General features: G+C 45.0%; 1 protein-coding gene across 2 annotated transcripts in view; it reads left to right on the top strand.

The window, feature by feature from the left end:
- The first annotated feature begins 1,553 nt into the window (after nucleotides 1–1,553).
- MAP2K1 (mitogen-activated protein kinase kinase 1) overlaps nucleotides 1,554–14,422 on the top strand; it is a 78,670-nt gene continuing 65,801 nt past the window's right edge. The window contains exon 1 of one of the 2 annotated variants that reach the window (XM_041742727.1): nucleotides 1,554–2,041. In XM_041742727.1, coding sequence (XP_041598661.1) covers nucleotides 1,962–2,041 — 80 coding nt within the window. In that variant the 5' untranslated portion in view covers nucleotides 1,554–1,961. Of the gene's footprint in view, nucleotides 2,042–12,270; nucleotides 12,331–14,422 lie in introns of those variants that run through there. The other variant, XM_041742728.1, reaches the window with a different exon arrangement.

Raw genomic sequence — 14,422 nt, 5'->3', positions numbered from 1 at the left:
TATATTACAAACAGCTGGGTGGCTGACTTTGTTCTGCACACTTAATACCTTTAGGACTGAATAGGAAGGGTGAAGGGGAAGAGAAGGACTGAATCTATATTTATATATGTATGTATGTAAGAGAGGGGCAGAGGGAGAGGCAGGGGCGGGGCAGAGGGAGAGGGAGAGAGAATATCAAGCGGGCTCCAGGCCCAGTGTGGAACCTTGATGCCCTTGATCCCGTAACGCCACCACCACGAGATCATGACCTGAGCCCAAATCAAGAGTCTTATGCTTGGGGATCCCTGGCTGGCTCAGTGGTTTAGCACCTGCCTTTCGCCCAGGGCGTGACCCTGGAGACCCAGGATGGAGTCCCACATCCAGCTCCCTGCGTGGAGCCTGCTTCTCCCTCTGCCTCTCTCTGCTCTCTCATGATTAAATAAATAAAATCTTAAAAAAAAAAAAAGTCTCATGCTTAATAGAGCCACTCAGGCACCCCTGAATCTACATTTAAAAATAATAGAAAAAAAATAAAAAAATAAAAATAATAGGTATGAATAAATAAAATTAAAAAAAATAAAATAATAGGTATGGTGCTTCCTATACTTTAGTAAGCTCTTTATTTACATCTTATTTCCTCACGTTTCATATACCTGGAATCATTGGTTTAAAGGTCTTTTTTTTTTTTAAAGGAAGGTTTCAAGATTTCATTTTTTTTATTTTTTATTTTTTTTATTATTTATTTTTTTTTAGGTTTCAAGATTTTATTTTATTTTTTTGGTTTCAAGATTTTAAAAAATACTATCAATCTGCTCTCAAAAAAGGTTGCCCCAGTTACAATCTCATGGGTACTGAGTGCCCATCTCCCTGTACCCTCACCAGTAGATCAACAAAGTGCATAACAATTTTGCATAAATCGAGGTATCCATTTGCCAGTTTGTTAGGCGCAAGGAGTTTCTTGACAAGTTTTCTACCCCCCCCCGCAGGCTCCCTCTCCTCTAGAAATGAGGCCTTTTTCCTTATTCGTCTGATTATTGCACGTCCTTCATCACGACCCGGCCCCAGCAGGACGCTGCAGTCCCCGCAGAGGGGGCCCCGGCGACACCGGACCTTCCGCTCCGCTCCGGGAACCAGGATGCACGGCTCCTTTCCCCGCGGAGGAGGGAGGAGGAGGAGGAGGAGGAGGAGGAGGAGGAGGAGGAGGAGGAGGAGGGGGAGGGGGAGGGGGAGGGGGAGGGGGAGGGGGAGGGGGAGGGGGAGGAGGAGGAGGAGGAGGAGGAGGAGGAGGAGGAGGAGGAGGAGGAGGAGGAGGAGGAGGAGGAGGAGGAGGAGGGACCCGGGCGGGGCGGGCGGCGGGGGGGCGGGGCGACCACCTGAGCGCCGCGCGGCGGCAGAGGGCGCTGTGGAGCCCCGCCCCCCCACCCGGCAGCGCGCCGCGCCCCCGTGACGTATTTCCGCGTCATCTGCCGCCGAGGCGAGCTCCCATTGGCTGTCGGCGAGGCGACGGGGCGGGGCCGAGTGGGCGTGTGTGGAAGGCGCCGCGGCCCCGCGGGAGGGGCGAGGCTTCCCTGTTCCCCGCCCCTCCTCCGCCCTCCGCTCCCTCCCTGGGACGGCTGCGCCGAGCGGCTGGCGGCGCGGCGCCGGCGACGGCTGTACTCTCCGGGCTGCGGCTGTGCGGGGCGAGCCTGAGGGACCGGTGGGCTGGGGGACGGACGGAGGGAAGCCGGGCTGCGAGCTGCGCCGGCGGGGGGAGCCCTTGGGTTCCCCGCGCGCCGACCGAGCCCCCCCGCGAGTGGGGCGGGGATCCCCCGGGACCGCCGGCGGCTCCTCGGCCCTGACGCCCCCCCCCCCCCCGCCGAAGGCAGCCCCGGGCTCTCGGCCCCTGCTCGGCCCTGCGCGGCGGGCGTGGGGCGGCGCGGACGGAGGAAGCGAGACACGGGCCGCTCTCCGCTCGGAGCCGGACGCGCCTTCCCGCGTCCAAAATGCCCAAGAAGAAGCCGACGCCCATCCAGCTGAACCCGGCCCCCGACGGCTCGGCGGTGAACGGGACCAGCTCGGCGGAGTAAGTGCGGCGCGGGCGGCGGAGCCGAGGCGGGGGTGCGGGGTGCGCGGCGCGCGGGGCTCCGCTCGGGCTCCGCTCGGGCTCGTCACGCACGAGTCGGGCCGGCAGGGGCGAGGGACTCCCGGCCGCCGAGGTGTCGGTGACTAAGCACAGATCGTGCTCCTGACTCAGACCAGTCGGTGGACCCAGCGAGTCCCCATGTAACACCCCCCCGACCCTTGCAGTCATCCTTGGCCACTGGCCATTCACTTTCTTCCCGCCCCCCCCCGCCCCCCGCCCAGGATGAAACCGGGTTCACCTCCCCCCACCCCCGCCCCCCGCCCTCCCCAGCTGTTTTCTCCAGCTCGTCTCGGGGAGCCCGGCCTGTGAAGCGGAGAAGGGAGGCAAGCGTCCTGCAAAGAATGAAGGCCGGCCCGAAGTACGGAGTGTGGAGTTGGGACCAGCAAGCAGCGTCCGCACCTTTGTGCCGGACACCTGTGGGCCAGGAGTGCCCCTGTTGCGGCCACCGGCGGGCTGGCTGGGGCTGGCGGGGGCGTGTGTGCACCTGGAGCCCCTCGGCCCTTCCCTTGCCGACTTCGGGGCGGGGGGCGGGGGGGGGCTCCAGGTCCTTGGCCTTCTTCCTGGAAAACTGTGTTGTCTCTAGGGGAGCCGCTTTCCCCTTTCTCCGTTGGACTCTTCATTCATTAACAAATCGCTCCTCACCAGCGACTCTCCTGGCTCTCCGTACTTGTATCAGGAGCCTTTAAACTCCTAACCTAATACACTGAACACCCCATAGCTGTGAAAACCACACGCACAGGGTGCTCCATCTCTGCAGCTTCCAGTGTTGCTCGCAAACCAGCACTTTCTCTCATTAAACGGGTGACGAGGCTGTTTCCTAGGGAGGGTGTTTCTGAGCTCCCAGAACTCGGTTAGCATCTGGAGTAAGGGACAAGACTGTGAGGGAGAGAGACCCGGCTACCTGGAGAAGTAACCAGGAAAGATTTTTTTTTTTTTTGAGATTTTATTTATTTATTCGTGAGAGACAGACACAGAGAGAGGCAGAGACACAGGCAGAGGCAGAAGGCTCCGTGCAGGGAGCCAGACGTGGGGCTTGATCCCGGGACCCCAGGATCATGCCCTGGGCCAAAGGCAGGTGCTCAGCTGCTGAGCCACCCAGAGATCCCTGAAAGATTTGGTTCTTAATCTTTATCTGCACACTTGGAGATGTAGGGAAGCTAGCTGATGAAACGAGTGGAGTAGGTCTGAACCTTCTGCTCTTTGGTGATTTCTATCATCTTCCTTTCTCTCTTTAGATTTTAATAGCCTGGGGACCTGCTGGCTTGGTGACTCTGTCCATCCCTCTAATGATCACAAGGCCAGTGGTGGACCTGTGATGTGAACTCAGCTAGGTACCTCAGACCTGCTCCCAGCAAACGTCCTTCAATACTATAGTGTTTGTTTTGCACGGTATTGACTTGTACAGGTCAGATTCTGCGCAGTTAAGACTTTGCAGAATTTTACCCCTTAGAAACAAACTGATCCCCCCAGGACAGGGCAGAACATGTTTTGACCACAGTGGCTTTTTGAATGTTGTGGCCTGACCGTCCTGGTCCTGTTTGATTTGGAGTTAGGTACTGGGTCATTCTCTTGTTAATTGTGGCATCACAGCTGTATTCTTGCAAATGGGAGGAATTTTGTTAAAAAAAAAAATATGAGGAAGAAAAGAATAAACTACTCTGTGGAGTTGGTGGCAGAAAAATTTGGTGGCACTGGGAGATTCTCCACAGTGCTTAAGAAGTTGGACTCTGGAGTCAGGCTAAGTTTGAAGCCTGGTTCTGTTACTTTGTGGTTTTGTGAACGGGGATGTCTCTCTCTAAGGCTTAGATTTAGTTTTCTCATCCGCAAAAATGGAGCTAATGATAGAACCTATGTAGGGTAGTCTTGAAGGTTAATTGAGCTAATACGTAGTAAATCTCCATAAATGTTAGCTTCTGGTGCCTTTGTTACTGGATAAATGTTGAGAAAACTGAAGGAAAGTGGAAGGTAATTTCCATTCGTGGTGGTGGGTATGTATGTTAAGTTGCCTTTGCTTCTGGATAAGCGACTCCCTGCAATCCCTTCATTTTTTGTGCCATCTGCATCTACCTCCATGACTCATTACTGTGTTACAATGGGAGGCATCTTTGTGTAGGCTGCTTGAGACAAACATGGACTGTTCCCCTACATTTCCTGGCACTAAAGGGAGGAAAGCTGTACACATCTTCATCTTTCACCTTCGAGAGTATTTCTCAAGCAAGGCTGCTGTTCTCTTGATTTCTGTGGTTAGATAGGGTACAGTTGTGAACATTACCATGTCATGTAAACTGAAGAAAAAAGAAAAACCTCCATTGACATTAAGGATCTCTTGGTACTAAATTGGCAAGGTTGCTTCTCTGTGGCTCCTTGGCACTCTGGGATTTACCTCTTAACTTAGCACTTAATGCATTTGAACGGAGCTGGGTTACATGGGACCTGAAGTTTATACAAGTTGTGGGGGTCCTTGAAGAAGAAGAGTGCAAAAATACCTCTTTTGCAAATTTTGCAAAAACATATGAGCATACTTCAAGGGTGCTAAGTGTTAGGATGAAATAAATTGGAAATGAGATCATATCATTCCCCTGTTTAAAATGTTTTCATGGTTCCATTGGATTTATAATAAAATCCAAACTCCTATTGGGCTATGAGACCCAGAGATATGCCCACCATGAACCTCTACCCCCATCTCTTTCACCACATTTCCTGCCACCCCTTTCTTCCACTATACCAGTCCTTTTTTACTTCCTCCTTGGGATGGTCTCTACTCCCTCCAGGCCCTTGCACATGCTGTTTCCTTTGCCTAGGATGAATCATCCCTTCCTTTTCCCAAGCTAGGAAGGAAGCAATCATCATCTTTACCTAAATACCATTTCCCCTGAGGTGTTCACAGACCACCTAATTTCTAAAGGAAGTTACTTTCCCATGTCATCTGATTTTCTTTTCCTTTTCTTTTTTCTTTTCTTTTTTTTTAAGGCAGGGCACTTAAGAGTGCCTGCCTTTCTTTTTTTTTTTTTTTTTTCTAAATAGGCCCCACGCCCAATGTGGAGCAAACATGACCCTGTGATCAAGAAAGTCTCATGCTTCACTGACTGAGCCATCTAGGTGCCTATCACCTGATTTTTTTTTTTTTTTAATGACACTCATTCACTGTCTATAGTTTCTTACTAGGATATTTTAAATCTCTGTCTTTTCTGTACACCATAAATTGTAAGGTCAGAGCTGCCTTTTTCTGATTCATTGTTTTGTAAGTACTCTCTGGAATATAGTAGCTGGCACATAGTAAGTGCAAAAATATTTTAGTAAATCAGTGAGTGACTTTCTATTTGCATGATGTTTTTAACAAACCTTTTTATACTTTTTCGTTTTTTCTTTTCTTTTCCCCCTTTGCTGTCATTTCCCCCTCTCGATTTCCTTTTCTTTCACAGGCACCCACTTTAGGGAATTTAATACATGGTCTTCTAGTTCCACCCATTTGTTGGGTATGTGTACCTTTGGGAGGTGGATGGTGTTCTGTACGTTTCTGTGCATAGAGTGCTGAATGCGATTGTGCCGTTATTCTGCCTTTAGAAAGGAGATCCTACCATTTGTGGCAACATGAATGAACCTGGAAGACAGTTATACTAAATGAAATAAGCCAGACACAGAAGAAAGAAAATACTACATGATCTCACTTATATGTGGAATCTAAAACAGGGGGGGAATAAATAGAAGCAGAGACTAGAGAAGTGATTACCATGGGTGGGGAGGTGGGGGTGTTGGTCAGAGGGTACAAACTTGCAGTTAGCATAGGTGAATAAGTCTAGAGATCTAGTGTACAACATGGTGACTATAGTTAATAATATAGTTAATGTATTGAATACTGGACGTTTGCTAAGATTATAGATTTCAGGTGCTCTCATACACAAAAAAAGGTAACTGTAAGGAAATAGATACCTTTGTTAATCAGCTTGACTGTAGTAATCATTTCCCTACCTGTGTATCAAATCATCATGTTGTGCACCCTAAATATATTCAAATTTTATAAAGATTGCTCTTGTTTTTTTTTTTTTTTTTTAAGATTTTATTTATTTATTCATGAGAGACACACAGAGAGAGAGAGGCAGAGACAGAGAGAGAGAGTGGGAGAAGCAGGCTCCATGCAGGGAGCCCAGCATGGGACTCCATCCGGGTCTCCAGGATCACACCCTGGCCTGAAGGCGGCGCTAAACTGCTGAGCCACCTGGGCTGCCTTAAAGATTGCTCTTGTGCTGTAAATATGCCCCAGTTGGGATAGATTAGGTTATATGGAGGTAACAACCAACCAAAAAAAATCTCAGTTGTTTAACACACTTGGAGGTCAGTGGGAGTCTCTGTTCATTGGATTCCATTAGGGATCAAGGCTCATGGAGGCACCATCTCAAATATGCTCATGTTAGAAGGGTGTCTTGTGAACTGCATTCTGGCTCCTAAAATTTTTGGCCAGAAGCGACACAGGTCACTTTTGCTCCTATTTCATTTGCTGAAGTAAATCACATGGCCATGCTGACCTTCAAAGGAGTGGGAGCTTCTTGGAAGGAGAACTAGGGATATTTAAACAGAATAGTTCCTTTTATTTTTTTTAAACTAAATACCATGTTTCCGACCTCTGTTCCTGATGCTGCATTATGCTATTCGTTATTTCTCTTGGTTGCAGAGTGGTCATGTGCATGTACCACATTTTATTTGTTATCCTATGTCAATTCCCCCAGAATGAGACAACTCTGTTTTCAACTCTTCTTTTGCTACATCAGGCAGTGCAGTCATGACCATCTTTGTGCACAGCTCTTTTTGTACCCTTGTGAGAGTTCCCTGTGGGATGTACTCAAATGGGATTGCTTGGGGGTACCTTGTGTTTCCTTCCATGATGAGGCACATACTTAATCTTTCTTTGTTTCTGTCTAATCTATAACCCGGCACTCCCTGTCACTCTCTGCCCCTTTATCGTGCCCAGTTTTTCCTCATAGCACTTGCCACTAACAGTGCACTGTAAGTGTCAATCTGCTGCCCCACTAATATATGAGCTCCACGAAGGTGGGGCCTTGGCTTTGTTTCTTGCTCGGTGACTAGAACAGTGTCTGCTCTTCAGTAGACACCTGCTGATGAAATGAAGCATTCCTACCTTGAAAGAGTACTGTGAAGATTAAACAAGGGTACCTCATACAGAAGTGCTTTGAAGTCCATAAGGTGCTGAATAAATGGGAGGGTGTGTTGCTTGGCCTTGGTGGCATCCACAGATTATGGCTTTTGAACTGTGTCACTGTAACCCAAAAACAGACTTACCTCATGATTGCATTTGGAACATAGTTCCTAGCGTCAGCACTTCTGCTAGGTTTGTAAGGGACACCTGTCTCTTAGAATGTGAAGGCCCTTCAGAAAGGGGACAGAAAGGTTAAGACAGGTTGATGTGCTTTTTGAGGGTCTCCCACGGCCTTTCCAGGCTGTGCTCCATGATATCTAGGAACCCCCCCTTTTTTTTTTAAGATTTTATTTATATGTTCACGAGAGACAGAGAGAGGCAGGCAGACAGACTGAGGCAGAGGGCGAAACAGGCTCCTTGCAGGAGCCAGATGTGGGACTTGATCCCAGGACCCCAGGATCATGACCTGAGCCAAAGGGAGACACTCAATCCAACTGAAGCCCATGTTCCTGGGAAGAATGCCCCTGCTCTTGTTGCAGCAGGTACAGAAAAGGCAAAAAGATTCTTAAAGATGACTCTGTCCATAGCAAGGAGATGTGTGGGGCCCTTGTTTGAATATAAACACTTAGAATATTCTTCTTTCACTTACTTATGTGTCTTTGAAACAAAGGGAGAATACTTTAGTAGAGTATCTGCTACTGGTGCTGCCTTACCCATCTCGTTTGATTTTTCTCTCTTTGGTTCATCTGTTGTGGTTTGCACTGACCCCTTTACTGTCCTCCTTTCACCCCATCATGCTGCTTCCTACTTCTCCATGCTTGCCACGTGGTTTCTTTTGTCTGGAACGCCCTCCTCTGCTTTCCTATGTTACTGTATTTTTGTTTTGTATTTGCCATCACACTTTAGCTTCTGTGAGGGCAGGGACCATGACTGTCTTGTATACTGATCTTTACCTTGCATCTGGCAGAGTGTCTGGAATGAGTGAATGCTGCTGCCCATCTTTCAAGACCTAGCATAAATCTCATCTCCCATTTACATAATCTTGAGATTTTATAGCGTTTTCTGAGTAACTCCATGCTATTCTAGGACTTGGCTTCTAGACTTAGTTTTATTACTTCTTAATTGTTGATCTTGGCCATGTAATTTGACTTCACCGAGCCTTGGTTTTCCTTATTAGTAAAGTAAGGATGATAATGTAACAAACCTGTGAGGGAAGCTGGGCAGGTGAGCATCATCTGAAATAATCTATCAAAGCACTTGATAATTACCGGAATGTTATTCAAAGGGGAAGTGTTGTTAATCCACTTTGATTTCTTCCTTCTCAGAAAGCTATTATCTTTTGCTCTTAATACCAAGTTAAAAGTGTTGATAAATCATATTAACTTGGACATTTTATATGCTGCCTGTCTTTTAAAATCTAAGCCAGATCTGTGTCTAGAATCAAGCCTTGAGACCTAACTTCCTGTTTACAACAAATGCAGGAACAGAGGAACAAGTTAAATGACACCAGGAGGAAATCATTAGACAAATCCAGGATGTGGAACATTCTCTATAACAACTGACCCAGTCTCTTTAGAAAGTCAGTATCATGGGCAAAAGGGTGCTAGTGGTATGGTTCTAGAATAACAGACTAAGGAGACATGCCAACCAAATGTAATGCATGAACCTCAGGTGGATACTGAATCAAAAATGAAATAGCGATCAAATGTATTCTTGGGACAGTTTGGGAAATTTGAATAGAAAATTGCTAAGTTTTTAGATGTAATGTATCATGATTATGTAGGGGAATGTTATCCATAGATGATACATGAGACTCACTTTGAAATGGTTCAAGAAAAAATCCACATACATAGTAGATAAAGCAAGTGTGGCAAAATGTTCACAGTTGCTTAGTTGGTTAGTTTATGAGTTTCACTGTTTTATTCTTTCCACTTTTCTGTATGGAAAAATTCATAAAAAATATATATATTTTAAAGACTTTATTCATGAGACAAAGAAAGAGGGGTAGAGACATCGGCAGAAGGAGAAGGAGAAGCAGGCTCCCTATGGGGGAGCCCAATGCAGGACTTGATGCCAGGACCCCAGGATCATGACCTGAACCCAAGGCAGACTCCCAACCATTGAGGTGCCCCCATAATAAATATTTTAGAAGTACCCAAAGAACAAAATTCATCCTGAGTCTTATGCCCTTTTTAATGTTAACTCACATTTTCTATTTCCTCTTTTGTACTTGTGGTCTATATTGTGTAATGAACATCACATTAAATGCAGTATTGTTTTATTGTTTTATTTTTATTTTGTTAAAAATTTTATTTATTTATTCATGAGAGACACACAGAGAGAGGCAGAGACATAGGCAGAGGGGAAGCAAGTTCTCTGCAAGGAGCCTGATGTGGGACTTGATCCAGGACCCCAGGATCACAACCTGAGCTAAAGGCAGACACTCAACCACTCAGCCACCCAGGCATCCTGCTTATATGTCTTTTTTCCCTTAACTTGTTTTGGGGCCATACCTTTTTGGACCCCTGGGTCTATGCCACTGTTGATACAGTTAATCATTATTGGTGGATTGGACAAAACCAAAAAAAGTTTTTTTTTTTTTTTTAAGATTTATTTATTTTAGAGGGTAGGATGGGGCAGAAGGAGTTTTAAGCACATTTCACGATGAGCACGGATACTGTCATGGGGCTGGATCCCTGTGATCAAGACCCTGCTGAAACCAAGAGCTGTCAGATATCTGATTGTACCACCCAGACACCCCCAAAATCATGTTTAAACAAAGAGACTGAGTCACCTGGGTGACTTGGTTCAGTATTGGACTCTTGATTTTGGCTCAGGTCATGATCTCAGGGTCGTGGGATTGGGCCCCAATGTGGGCAGAGCAAGGAGTCTGCTTGAGATTCTTGCCCCCTCCATCTCCTGCTCCCTCTCCTCCTTCCCGCCCTCAAATAAATAAATAAAATCTTAACAAAACAAATCAAAGACACTGATAACAGCAAAAAAACCTTCTTGGTAGCTTTCCTGTGTGTGAATTGTTAGTATTTGCACCACCTCCCCAGGAAGCACAGGTCAAGCAATGGTGAATTTTTTTTTTTAAATTTTTATTTATTTATGATAGTCACAGAGAGAGAGAGGCAGAGACACAGGCGGAGGGAGAAGCAGGCTCCATGCACCGGGAGCCTGATGTGGGATTCGATCCCGGGTCTCCAGGATCGCGCCCTGGGCCAAAGGCAGGCGCCAAACCGCTGCGCCACCCAGGGATCCCAATGGTGAATGTTTTTGACATGCTGAGAAAACAAACCAAGAGAATCCACAGGATGGGGCAGAAAATGAAGTTGAGCCTGAGAAGAAAGTTTAAGGTCCCAATTTTGTTTCTGTTGTTTTCTTCTAGAAGCTGCCAATTTTCAAAAATGCTCTTACTGTCTTAATGCTGCTTGATTGTGTTTTTACTTCATGTCCTGTGTCCTGGTTCTGTTGCCTGAAAGCCCATGAGAGCTGTTTGGAGGCCCCTGTACCTGTTTGCTAAGTTAACTCCTCCCAGGATGAATGGTGTTTTGTTTTAAAGCAGCAGGTGTTCTCTGGGTCTTGGTTCTGGGCAGACTGTGAAAGAGCTGATCCTGCATCGGATTTCTCAGTGTATTCCCCAGGGGGTCCTGCTTTGATGTCACCAAGGGAGTCAGATTAAGAAGAGGTTACATGGGGGTTAAGAAAAAGCAGAGAGGGGTAATGTGACCTCTTTTCCCCACCACACCCCTTCCTCGAATATTTGCCTGCTAAAGCACAACTCTTTAAAAAACTTGAATGTGTTAAACATCTTCTAAAGAAGGAAACTACAGACATTCGAATTTCTAGTGTAACTTTTTGGACATTCCATTATTTACATGTGATCAGTTGGTGAGCACCCCCTCTTCCCTCCAACCCTTGCCTCCCCAATTTTGACACTTGGACATAATCCTCATGATTGTCATTTATTTTGGCTGAAGAGTAGAATTGGACAGGGTCTGGCTTTATAAATGATACTTTGTTGATTACTTAGGTGGTATCCAGATTTTTGTTTTTTGAAGATTTTATTTGTTAGAGAGAACCCAGGGGCTTGTGGGGAGGGGGACGGGAAGGGCAGAGGGGAAGAGACTTAAGCAGACTTTCCACTGAGTGTGGAGCCTGCCACTCCATCTCATAACCCTGAGACTTGGAGATCACCCTGAGTGAAAACCAAGAGTCGCATACTTAACCAACTGTACTACCCAGGTGCCCCCAGATTTTTATTATGTACAGATAGTCTTGCAAATGTTTTGAATTAATTTGTTTTGTTCTGCTTTTAGATTAATTCATACACCAAATCAGAGGCAGTGAACCATGTTGCCGCTGTTGTTACGTATTAACAGCATATGTTCCAAAAAAAGATGGAACCAATTATATTTCAACTGTTTCCTCAAGCTGCAGAAGGTTTTTTATTTTTAAGTGTATTTTTTTTTTTTAATAGTTTAATGGGTGAAAAGGGCTACTTTGAAGGTCAATCTGCTTTACTTTAGGTGTTAGCCAGGCTGTATTTTTAAAATGAAGTTATTTTCTGTATTTTACCAATTCTGTTTAAACTAATATTTATTGAATGCTTAATGCAATTTGCTATGCTAGAAGCTGTAGGCAGTTGAATAAGATTGTCTTTGGATTTTGCGCCCAGGGATTTTGAAATCTCATAGGACAGGGAGAGGTTGCAGGGCCACAAGAAGAAGGAAACAAATGGCTGCAGGGTAAGAAAAGTGCCTTGATGTACAAAGAAAGTACTGTCGGAGCTCATTGAGAAGAGGAAGGCACGTCCAGGGGGGGAGATTAGGAGAGCCATCACGGAAGAGATGACATTTGAGCTGGGTCTTGAAGGATGGCTAGGATTTCCATGGGAATGGGTGGGGAGTGGGGGTGGTGGGGGTGGGTGGGGGGGGGGCAGGGCATGGCAGGAAGAGAGCACAGGATGAGCCACTTCACATAAGTGGGAAAGCCTGGGATGCCTGGAGGAGCCAACAAATAGTTGAGGGCTCTGGGTGCATAGGTGCAGGTTGTAGAAGATGAAGCCGGAGAGGTAGGTGGGCTGGTTTTGTGGTAGCTACTAGACATTTTGAAAAGTCACATGCAAACTTTTCTTCTCTGCTGATTTTTTAATAGATACGTCTAAATAGTTTTTATGTGCTTTGTATTTTTATTTGTTCATTCACATCTTTTGTTAATTTGTACATGATTACTTGTGGGTTGTTGAGGTCAGTGTGCTTTGTATTTTAAGATTTTATCAATTATGTGGCTACTGCATTGTCCTGTCGGTGTTTTCCTTTCATGTTGTGTTAAGAAAAAAAAAATCTTTATTTTTTTGTCTTTAAAAGCATGTCTTTTGTATGGGACAGTTTACTTCTCTTTAGTATTTAGACCTATCTCTTCACAACTTCGCAGGAGTATGTGGCTTCTTTTTCTTACAGTCTTTTCTCTCTTATATGGTTAATTCTGTCCCATCCGGAATTTATTAATGTGTTTGGTGTGAGAAACATGTCTAATTGTTCTCCACAATGAGTTCTAGTATCTTTTAGGAGTCTATTAAATATAATTTATCTATCTATCTGTTGTATTTTCAGGTTTGTTTTTATTTGGTCTTTATTGTATTTTGATGTATTTCTAAAATTTCCTTTTAACTTATGTAGTTTTGATGATTTTTTTTTATTTGGTAGGGTTAATGAAAACTTATTTAAAAATATATTTTTTAAAGATTTTATTTTTTAGTCATCTCCACACCTGATGTGGGGCTTGAAGTTACAATCCTGAGATCAAGGGTGGCACACTCTACCAACTGAGCAGGCCAGGTGCCCCTAATGAAAACTTTAATAACTTTTGTGGTGTACCTTTCCGTTTATTAATGTCTCCTTTCTCTTCTATAATAGTGTTATAGTTTCTTCTGAATAATTCTTCTGTGTCCTTAGTTAATATTTCGAAGACTTAACATTTTGGTGCCATTGTTTTGGTTTTTGTTTTGATGCTGTTGTGATTGAACATTTTTTAATTTGTATTTTCCATTCTGACCATGGTTTGGTTTGTATGAATTGTTTATATCCGACAGCTTGTTAAATTCACTCATTATATCTAGTAAATATTTGGTAGAATTATATGCATTTTAGGTTTAGTATTGTCATCTTCAAACATAACTTATTTTTTCCTCTGAACACCTTTATATTTTTATAGCCATCTTACGTTACTCTCAATAGCAGTTCTTGTGTCCCATAGGAACACTGTTAAGTATAATGATGCTTCCCAAGGACCTTCTGGGCAAGGAACATTTCTGCTTTTTCCAAAGAGCCATGAAAATAAGAAGCAGCTGCCTAGCTTTATAGAAGCAGAGCCTGTTTGGGCTGAATGGGACCTTACAGATCCTTCAGCCCCCTGCCTGCATTTGTGAGATTAAACCAGACCCAGAGAGAAGGAACTTGCTGGGAGCTCACACAGCTGGAATGGAGGAGGTGGTTTTCAGACTTCAGTTTCTTTATGGTGTATATATTACATGTTTTCATTTGGGATACTTGGTTGGAAAAATTTCCAAGTTTACCCAACACCAAATTTTGAGAACTTTATCCAGTTATCCTAACAATTTTTTAAAAACTAATCTGAATTTGTTCAAGAAATAATCTGAATTTTTTCATGTAATAATCTGAAGGTCTTGTGGAGGCACTCCTCTCTATCACCATTCTCTTAGGTGTTTGAGTGAAAAGGGAATAAGGAAATGAAGGGAGGAAAGGGTATTTTAGTCTAGGATCCTTAGTAGGAGGGTCTATTTTTAAGCTTCATAATGTCAGTTTTAAAAGCAGTGGTTTTCAAAATAACCACAGACAAAAGTCCCCTTGAAATGAATGCCTTTCTGGAATTGACCTATTTTGAGTTTAACTGTTACCAAGAACGGTTCAGAATCTCGAATGCTCTTACGTGTATCTACTTTTCAGACTAAGTAGAACAGTAAGTTGAGTGAGTGATCTACATGGGTTCCAGATTCAGGTTAAATCTAGGAATATGGGGATCCCTGGGTGGCACAGCGGTTTAGCGCCTGCCTTTGGCCCAGGGCGCGATCCTGGAGACCCAGGATCGAATCCCACGTCGGGCTCCCGGTGCATGGAGCCTGCTTCTCCCTCTGCCTCTCTCTC

Source organism: Vulpes lagopus, chromosome 2 (assembly GCF_018345385.1).
Source record: "Vulpes lagopus strain Blue_001 chromosome 2, ASM1834538v1, whole genome shotgun sequence".
In the NCBI taxonomy this organism is placed as follows: domain Eukaryota; kingdom Metazoa; phylum Chordata; class Mammalia; order Carnivora; family Canidae; genus Vulpes; species Vulpes lagopus.
Note: the sequence above shows the minus strand (reverse complement) of the source record. Positions and strands in the feature narration are given on the sequence as shown.